This window comes from Haliotis rubra, unplaced genomic scaffold (genome assembly GCF_003918875.1).
Source record: "Haliotis rubra isolate DU_JTF1 unplaced genomic scaffold, ASM391887v1 Scf1219, whole genome shotgun sequence".
Lineage (NCBI taxonomy): Eukaryota > Metazoa > Mollusca > Gastropoda > Lepetellida > Haliotidae > Haliotis > Haliotis rubra.
The window spans coordinates 118,582-129,501 of record NW_025765136.1 but is presented as its reverse complement, the minus strand read 5'-3'; the positions used below and the strand labels follow the sequence as shown (position 1 = coordinate 129,501).

Genomic DNA, 10,920 nt, shown 5'->3' with positions numbered 1-10,920 from the left:
ACTTCATTAGTTCGTCACACCGAATCTGTTTGGGTTTCCGGTTTCGCATAGGTATAATGCTTAAAGATAAGTACCGTTGTCCCTTTCTGGCGATATTCTTGGAATGCTGCAAAAAGTGACGTAAAATCCTTACTTATTCACGGAACAAACGCCTTTAGGGTGAGATAGAGTGTGGTTTTTCACGCCGCTTTTAGCAATTTCCAGCAACATCACGGCGGGGGACACCGAAATGGGCTTCACGTTGTTGCCCATGGGGAATCGAACCCGGGTCATCGGCGTGACCAGAGCAGGCTGCACCACCACCGCGTCCGTCGTAACAAGCGCTACCCACCACCCCGTCCGGTCGTTCTTACGCTGCCACATGTCCGACTTCCTTTATTTTATTGGAATCTGCCGTGGCTAAGTTGATGAATGGACATTTTTTGTGTGCTGGGGATTAGATTGCCTGACTCTGATTGTGTGGGTTGGAATCTCCAGGTGGGACACAGCCCAATCAAAGAACAGAATCTGTACAATGCCAAAATACAATTACTGCGTATGTTACAAAGGACATAATAGGTGGCATATCATCTATTCCTACACATATATCATGCTTTTATCCTTTGACACGTTATGCACATACGCAGTTCTCCTCAGCAATACAGTGTTTCCAACCAAACTTCATCCAATCCCGTTTTGAAAGTATTTACCACAATAACACGTCCTAATGTATTGGAGGAAAGCTTACAAACCTGCAGTTCGCCATCATGTTTGGATCATCGCCGATGGTGCGGGCTGATTTATTTGATTTCTTCAAATAGACGCAGATGGAAATGATGAGCGATGACGATGAAGGCTAAGCTACCCACGGTGCGATCCGACGATGACTGGAATGTTTCTGTAGGTATTGGAGTCAATAGTATTATTTATCGCATCTGATTTCGTGTATACCAGAACAATGCAGAATTGACAAATAGGATGATAAGAAAAGATAAACTGATCATCAGTGAAGGAGTGTAATTATGCATTGCGTTATATCGCGCGTTAAATCATGAAGGTCTCCGCGTTAGAACTGTTTTCAGCAGCCATGCTTGTCGTAAGAGAGGCGACTAACGGGATAAGTTTGACGGGATCGCTTTGACTTGGTTGACACATATACCGTATCGAATTGATTAGAGACCGATGCTCATGATGGTGATCACTGGATTGTCTGGTCAGACTCGTTATGTGTACAGACCGCCGCCATAGAGGTGGAATATTGATGAAGTGTGACGATAAGTGGCAAGCCGATAAAGCCAAATCCAGCACTAACTCCTGGAAGTTTGGTCGTGTGAAAACTAACAACCTATGTGGTAGATCTGCGCAATATAACCGGTTTACCGGTATTTACCAGGTTCAGACATAGAGAAACGATGCGTATTGCAATACGCTGATCGAAAACCGGTATTTACGGCTTGAATTCGGAAAACTTCGTAACACACGGAAATCTTCGGATGTTTCCTTTTTCATTTTATTGCCAAATATTATTCACATTTTATTTTTTAATCATGAACAAAAGTTGTTATTAAAAGCTTAATCAAGCATTGTGATTTTGCTGTGTATTTTGCTCTATAAATCAAGCTTTACCTCGATTGTAAGTAGTTTTTACTTTACCGTAATATCGTACGCAAATACATATCGCTGTACATGCTTTTGCATCGCAATATATCGCAATATAGAAAATTCTCTGCAATACCCACCTACTATGCGGTATACGTTGCGTGTTACTATCACTTGGTACGGGTTGTATAGAGACAGTTAGCAGTAAAACTTCATCTTTACGGTAAAAGGTTTACACTGGTGTGTTCCGCTAGCCACTACATGTCATGTCCTGAAATAATTGTTTTAGTCATTCAGTGATACATCAGGGGTGACGGATCAGCTTCGGTCAGTCGTCTACAAAGATACAAGAGAGCTACTAGATTTTCATTGTATACGTGCTATGCATCGCTGTCGTATTATGCCTTGTTTGGAAATATCAATAACGCCTTTTAATAGTCATATGTAACATCGAGGCCTATATCCGACCAACGGTTAGATATCCAAAACAACAAACTCAAGTCGCCCGGTACAAAATAGTACGAATGGTTAGAACGTGCATTTATCATATATACTAGGCACATAAAGAAACTGTGCATACAAAAATTTAAAATCTAGATTTATCAAACCTGTGTAGACACATAAGGATTTAAACTCAGAGATTAGTGACATATATCCAACATGCATGCACGTGCCACGTTCCGTGACGTCCAGTGGGTTCGTCAGCTTGAGACGTGCAATACGTTGTTGCACGTGCATTCCGGAAAAAGAAACAGCTAATGAGATGCCACACAATACTGTCACTTTGGAAAGCTCAACCCTGCCCTTGCGATCGTTCAAAAAGCTTAAACGGCTATTGAAACGCATAGCTGCCAAGGGCTCACGATCTGCACAACGCCATGAGGCCATTGGGATGGTCCGTGGAAGCGTCCTCAACGACAAGTGGCTGCACATTTCCACTGCCACCGGAACACCATTTCTGCACTGGTGAGACGCTACAAGAACACAAATGACGTCATCGATCGGCTCGCGTTCTGGACGTCCACGTGTAACAGCACCAAGACAGGACAGATGGATAAAGGGTGACCAATCTTCGCCACAGGTTTCAGACTGCAGTGATGACTGCCCGAACCATCCCAGGACTTCGCTCGTATCCACCCCAACACAGTTCGACAACGTTTACGTCATCACGGGATCAGACCACGACGTCCCGCCATGTACGCCTATCCTGACACAACGTCATCGACAAGCTCGCCGAATGTGGTGCCGAAATCATGTCCGCAGACCCTTGTTTGGTGGAGAAATGTTGTTTTACAGATGAGTCAGGTTTAACATTTCCCATAGTGATGGACGTCAACGTGCCTAAGACGCGTGGGAGAACGTTATGCACAGGCCTGTGTCTTGGAGGAATCGCTTTGGTGAAGTGATTCCGTGATGATTTGGGGTGGAATAACAGCACGCCAAGAACTCCTTTGGTGATTGTTCAAGAATAACTTAACTGGTGTGTGGGCTACAGGGATCAGATTCTTCGACCTGTGGCAATTCCTTTTCTGCAACGTCATGGCCCTGGGTTAACATTCCAACAGGACAATGTCCGCCCTCATACGGCAAGGGTTGCTATAGTTTCTTGCAACACCACAATGTTCACTTCACTGCCTTGGCCTGCAAATTCACTGGATCTCCCCCGATAGAGCATGTTTGGGACGAGATGGATCGACGTCTACGCCGTCTTCCTCATCCGCCAGATAACGTCCTTGACCTTGCAACAGAACTTGAGAGAATCTGGCGTGACATCCCACAAGCCTTCCTTGCACGTTTGATAGGCTCTATGCGTCGTCGATGCACTGCTGTTCTATAGTATAATACTTACATGTTGTCTGCACAACAAGTGCTTCCACAACAACCACTCTCGCAATACGCCATGTTACCGGCACAGAACTCTGCCCTCACATCTGAAAATGTAACATATCAGTAAATTATTAGACAGACTGACTGACTGACTTGAGTGTGGTTTTACGCCGCTTTTAGCAATATTCCAGCAATATCACGGCGGGGGCACACAGAAATGGGCTTCACAAACTGTACCCATGTGGGGAATCGAACCCGGGTCTTCAGCATGACGAGCGAACGCTTTAACCACTAGGCTACCCCACCGCCCCAGTAAACTATTAGATGTGCCGAATAAAGTCAGAATTATTATAGCAGGAAACTTACTTTTATACGTGAAAGTTCTCATTTCATAAGAGAATTTGGCAGGAGTGCTAAATGTTGTGGTGTGTGACTTTGTGCAGCCCGGGTCACAAATTAGTTGAAGTTAAGCAACGTTGATTCAGCGTTGATCCTGGGTGACTGTGTAAGGCAGCTTGACACCTGAGGGTTTCTAGAACTTCAGTCCTGCCCCACAATGATGACCTCAACTGAGGCAAGTGAGTTTGTGCCAGGTGAATGGGCGCCTTGTTGCATATAATGGCTACATACTCTCCATAAAAGGAAACGCATAGCTGTGATTTCACGAACTTAATCTGCTAATTTTAACTTGTAAACCCATGTAATTCTGGATTGATAAGCCAAATATCACAGTATAAAAGTTCAAATGTATGTGCACATGCAGTCAGTGGCCAAAGGTGAGTTCGCAACACTGTCTGCGCTGAAAAGTGTGCATACCGCCAGGTAGGATTTAAATGTGTCTCTGTATTTGACAATAAATCGTCATGAAACTCAGTATGGTAATATTTCACTGGGTGCAAATTCAGTGTAACACCGGTAGAAGCAGTTACGCCCCTTCGCCCTGTTTACTGCCCTACGTTTACTTTTTTATCGTCTGCTTACGCGATGTCTGCCCACTCTGTCTGATTGCAGAGCCCCCAGACATGCCTTTGCACCGTTTCGGCATGGGCTGAATAAGTCTTTGAATTCGACCTTGTGGAATTCTGGCCCATTTCTCTTGCAATGCCTGCGACAGTTCAGTTGATCTAACGTCTGGGGTGCCGTTTGACGTTCACGTACACGTCGGCCGAGGAAATGCAACGCATGATCGATGCGGTTGAGGTCGTTCGATTTGGAAGGCCTTGAAAGCTCCGTAGTGCTGTCATTTTGAAGATAGTGAACAGTGGCATGTGCTGTGTGGGGCCTGGCATTATCATGCTGGAACACCTCCCACTGGCGGTCAATGATCGGAACCATGTGAATCTTAGTTCGTCTCTCTACCGAATAGCAGTTAAATTGAAATAAAAGCGCACAAAGCTAAATTTATGCGTCTAAGATATGCTGCCCCACATCATGACACTCTCACCACCATATCGGTCCGGTCAACGAGGGCGACAAAATTCTGGGCAAAACGTTCATTTCGACGTTGATAGACAAGTATTCTTCCGTCACGGCATTGAAGCGGAAAGCGTGATTCGTCACTGAATCATACACGTCGCCAGTTTTGTAGATTCCAGAATCAGAACATTATTGCACCACTGGACCTGTCGACGTCGATGTAATCGTCGCAGCACAGGGCCAAAAAAATAGGATCTTCTGGCTCTAAGTCCAGCTTCTCGTAAACGATTACGAATGGTTTGCGTCGAGATTCTCTTCAAACCAGGCACTGCACTTGCACTTGCAGTAGCAGCTCGATTCCGCAAATGAAGTACCCGGATGTACCTATCCTGCGCTGCATACACCTATGCGGTTTTTTTTGGGAGAGTATCTTTGGCTGTTAACAGTCCATTTCCTCACAGGCAGCTTGGGTAACAGGGTTAAACATGTCCTTTGTGCAACTTAGCATCTTTGAGATGGATATTAGACACACTACAAAATTATTATTACATATAAATATTTCTCTTTGGTGATATGAATAAATCGTAGCTTGATAATATTTTGATCCGAGGCTCGACGGACATGTGATGATTATACAAATAAGTTTAAATGTATGATTAAAGTTTTTAAAACACACGGCAATAAATAAACGCGTGACATTATTCATAAATATCTTTGGTATAAAATTATCTGTTGAACTTCAACTGAGGGCAAATTACCTTCAAGAAGAACCAGAAGAAGACCTGTGACCAATCCGATGGCCTCCATGGTGTTACGTTCATATAATGTGAGCTGAAATAACGCAAGTTTATATCACATCATTCCTTGTGTGTTTCTACCGGTAACTAAGGACGCTAAGATTTCACCAGATAGTAGCCATGAGTGATGACAGCAGCGGCTAACAACCACCGCTGACAACCAATGCATGTACGTATACGTATTTTTTTTTTTTAAATGTGTTAGAGAATGTAGGTGACTTCCTGAAAAACGAAAGATGGGATAGGATAATTATATAACGTTCAAAACACAATTTGCGATAGAACACCCATAATTCCAGGCAAGCAATATAGACTGTCAGGCAAACGAACAAAAACATGGATGTATTCAAAACACATCAAACTTTATTGAAATTTTACTTGACTTAAAACGTTCGAATCACTTCAAACTTAAGGCTAAAAACCCCAACTAAACTGACGTGTAAAGAAAGCACACACCTAACTAACGTTACTATTATGCAAACAATGTTTGTCTAATATGGACCGCCTCCCTGGTGTAGTGGTTAGAGCGTCCGCACGAGAGAGCGGAAGGTCGCGGGTTCGATCCCCGACCGCGTCATACCAAAAGACGTTAAAATATGGTAGTTGTTGGTCCCTGCCTGGCAGTCGGCAAATTATTGGTACAACAAGGACTGGTCGGCTCGGAGTCAGTATAATGTGTCTGAGTGGGTATTCATGCTTCACTGCGGCATGGTATCTCAGTGAGCTAGCACTATAAAACCAGCTTAAGTCTGGGCTAGTACAAGCAGCCGCACATACACATACATATACACACGCATGCACGTCGTCATATGAGCGAAATATTCTCAAGCACGACGTTAAACCCAATTTCACCTCACCTTGTCTAATATGTACACCTGTAAGTCACAATATAAAACACTTTCAAAAAGTATTTACTTTGCTTTTTGAAAATATTCCCCAAACATCTTGTGTGCGTTTTCTTTTGAATGAGTTTTCAGTTTATGATATCGAACAACCGATTAACGAATAACAAATTCTTGTCTAGCCATTAACAACATCAATCTGACGAAAGTTCTGTTGAAGTAAAGAAATGTAACAACTAAATTTCTCGAACTAAATCCACTCTTAGACCAACCGCTTAATGTACAACCCGTGCCTACTATGCGTTCTAGAGCAACTGACAATATTGTGCACAAGGATTGCCACATACATGTGTTGCCACATACAAGTTCATTGGTGGGCAAAGGGTTAAGGACATACTTCCAATACCCTAAAATGTGTGAGCTAAACTGAGGCTGATTTCAAATCGATTGATTTGGTTTATCACGTCTTGTGTCATTGTATTATTTACATAGACCCCCAGGTAGGTGTTGTTCAGTATGCGCCATATATATGTCACAGGGAGATAAACTAAGTCCTTCCTGGTATAAAATATCTCATAATGAAGAATACGAATGGACAATGGGCACAGTTGTAAAGTATGTCTAGACACACATGTTTGTTTGTTTTGACAAGTGTATACGTATTTGAAAATCAGATAGTATCTACAGCCATTTACCTGACACACTTTGCAATATCGAAAAGGGGAAAAGATTAATTCGTTTTATAGAATGTACATGAGTTTCGATTCGAACCTGACCTAAAGTCGTGACGGCCAATGATGCTGTCTGTTATAGTGGAGATCCTCTCTTTTTAAATACTACTTAACCTGATAGTTGTCTTTTTTTCCAGGACTTTATGCAATAGAGAATTACTTGTATAAACGGATAGTGCATGCTTGTTGGTTACGTACCAACGTTGAGACGTTGAGGCACTCCAATATTACTATGCCGTGTGGGTCTTCGCTTGGGTGGATTAACTTCAGACATGATACCCAGATACGATACTTATAATATACGTTTACGATTTATTTACCTTATGAGCTATGTTGTAACGGTCGTATAACCAGGAGACGTTTTGTGTCTTAATCGCAATTTAGGATCAATAAATAGAACAATCCATTGTTATTGTTATCATGATCATACATTATTTTTGTCGATACTTGAAAATTACTTAACTGATGATTACAACATGAACTCACATGCCCCCACGCCCCGCCCACACACACGCCCTTGCGCACGCACGCACATACACACACACTCACACACACCCAAACTAAATAAACCAAACTCCAACAACCCCTTCGGGTGTCCTTGTAACAATTTTCGGGAACACACAGTGTCGACACTGATATTCCGTCATCCACTCATGCAAATTTTCTCCCCTATTTTGATCGATCCGCCCGATGAAATCAGGGTGAATAATCTGGACTGGTTATTCTCTGGCTTGTGGTGTCGAGTCTGAGCCAACCATTTAAATTTCATATTAAACAAGTAAATCATTTGTAATACAACGTACACTGCTGATCATCTTGTGTGGAAGCTTCTATATGTAATGAAGCAGCCTTGTTTGGATATGGATGTAGAGACGAATATGGTGACGATACATACATCGAAATCGAAAGGTCACCAACAGTGGCGTAAACTGCTATGGAAAAGAAACTTCTAAGATGCAGGGACATGCTTTTAAGGAAAGACGATGTTAGGAAGCAGATGGATCTCATTGCTACACCTAAACCACGATAAGTCCGGGGACATGCACGTCCAGGACAAAGTCCCAAACAGCCTCGGTTCGGAACGACTCCGCAATGCGATATGCACTCATCTGTTTTCTCTTGAAACGTCACTCAGGATGAAAACACGTGTAGGTGTTATTTCAATACATAAATGGACGCGATGTCTGCAGTAATTCATCCAGGAAAGTTGATGACGGGAAATGTGCAGGTCATCAGGCACAAGAGGATATCAGGATATAGAGGTGTTACAGAAGGTGTGAGGGCAAAATACATCAAACCATCGGTATGAGGAGGTAGCTGACAGAGATGGTCCTTGGAAGAAACCACCCCTGACTACGTAATGCCCGTTAGATTTCACGGTACTCTCGGGTCATTGACAGCATGTGCGTCAACAGTTCAGGTCAACAAAGGAATAATGACTACAGATTTACTTCCAGATGGAATCATTTTGAAAATCTCGAACATGACACAGAACTGGGGACTGGATGATCCTTTGGATTCATGTCCAGTTCCACCCAACATTTCAAGAAATATGTCCGATTCTCAGTCAAGTGCATGTATTATGAATTCAAGTCCTTCAGATCAGGATATACTTCACTCGGATTTCTTCACACCGATCACCAGCTTTATTGACACTTATCTAATCCCCTGCAAGGATATACACGTATGACTTCCTTACATCCTATCAGTTAAAAAATCTGATTAGATAGACTGAAATCTTTTCGATACAGTTGTTGGCTTTATTCTGATTTCTGCTCCTCTGAAAGAAACTGGAATTCAACAAGTTGCTGGATATAATTTATGTAAGGAACAGATTCTCGATGCAAAAAGGGACTTGCTCGACCACCGCTGGATCATCATCTGAACCTTATAGGGGTGGTTAACCAAGTAGCCCATTGACGCAACCACAATGTCTGATGGTGAATGTCATCACGAAAAAACGCATGGCTCCAAATCGTTTCGTACCATAGGGGCAGACATCAGCTTCGGCACCAACAAACATTGATGAATTCAGTACAAACTTCAACGTTGGACAGAGAAGTACCTTTCCCTCCCATCTGTCACAATTGATGGACAGGTTTGGAGAACCTCCTGGAGGACCTTTTATTGGTTTTTCAACACATGATAAAACGAACACGACCCCCTTACATAACAGACGGGCGATTGGGTAGTCTAGTGGTTAAAGCCGATTTCGATTTCCTACTTGTGTGAAGCCGATTTCTGCTGTCTCCCGCCACGATAATGCTGAATTATTTCTAAAGGCGGAGAAAAACCCATCTCACTACTCACTCTCTACACAATAGAATTGGGATGAAGAGCGGGCATACACAGGCTAATGGTACATAGTATGTTGGGAGTTCAACAAAGGGAGATTCCACATCAGCTGTCCCCTGATGGGACCAGTCTCTAAGGAAAATCGCCCCTTTCCCCGGATCACAGTCTGCACTACTTTGGTGGCATAAATTCAGAGACAAGTAACAATCAGATAAGATGGATTGATACATGATTCTACACGGTTGTTTGCCTTGGTGGTCTAAAAGGTACAGAAGGGAAGCCCAACATATTCCTCGGAAGCTGAATACAATATTAATAGTCAGTACCTCGTGACAGCGGATTAATGTGAACGCAGAGTGATCTCTTCACCAGGAGATATTTGGTTGGATTGCTTCAGTATGGGTCATATTGCATCTGCATTTGGTCGTCACGCGCCGGATAGAATGTACCCCAAGAGCATCAGGTTGTTGGTCCCCCTTCCACATATTCATCGATTTGACGAGTCTGTTTGTTCACGCACCATCTTCAGTTAGAAAATGGAAGATTTGATACCAGAACCAGTTTAAAAATGTTTTCAATTTACGCTGTCCCCTGCAATTTGTTTGTGATCATTTTACATAAAGGGACGTTTGATCTCTGCAAGGGCTAGATGAAGAGACATAAGCATCTTCTGCCAAAAGGAATGTATGACCAAATGGACTGGTTGACCAAATCGACTCATCTTAAGGGATGCGACAGAAAGAGACTAAGTAACTAAAACAAACAAAATAGACGAATGATTTGCATATTTGCCAATTTATTCATCTTCAATTACGCCACTAGAAAAGACTAAATAACTAAAAAAACAAACAAAATAGACAAACGGTTACCATTACAGTTGATAATGCGTTGCTGTTGCAAACTCGTATCTTTTCTTAAGACCCTTGTGTACAAAACAGGAACATACCCGGTGCAGCTATATGAATTAAGGAGTTTAAAATAAACATCAAACATAATGATGAGATATACCACAAAAAGGAATATTTTATATGTCCCCATAATGTGACCATCGACTGAGGAAGTCACGTATGTAAGTTCAATGTGGTTCGCGTCACAGTTACTAACCTACATGCATCGCCGATTCATAGTCTTAAAACTGCTTCTCAGACCACAAAATTGTAATCTTGCTCCTTTGGATGCATGTGTAAAATGTGATTTAACGTAGATAACAAGTTTTCCGGCCGTAAGTTCGGCAAGGAAGTACCTTATCATTTTACTTCCCTCATTGAAAAGATAAAGTGCAGTTTCCTCTTTATCGGTTGTGAAACCCTCGTTGGCATTTAATTCAAACACTAACACAGGTCAGGTATTTGTCATTTACTCCCCATCCCCTCGTATCACAACTATCAATCGAAGGCACATACAGGTGAGTAACATGATTATTCATTCACTGCT

General features: G+C 42.5%; 1 protein-coding gene across 1 annotated transcript in view; it reads right to left on the bottom strand.

The window, feature by feature from the left end:
- Positions 1–5,689, bottom strand: part of LOC124265853 (vegetative cell wall protein gp1-like) — a 41,544-nt gene extending 35,855 nt beyond the window's left edge. Inside the window, exons 1-2 of the mRNA XM_046700697.1 lie at positions 5,580–5,689; positions 3,428–3,509 (exon numbers count right to left, since the gene is read on the bottom strand). Of these exons, the coding sequence (XP_046556653.1) occupies positions 3,428–3,509; positions 5,580–5,628 (131 nt within the window). The 5' untranslated portion in view covers positions 5,629–5,689. The remainder of the gene's footprint in view (positions 1–3,427; positions 3,510–5,579) is intronic.
- Positions 5,690–10,920: the final 5,231 nt, after the last annotated feature.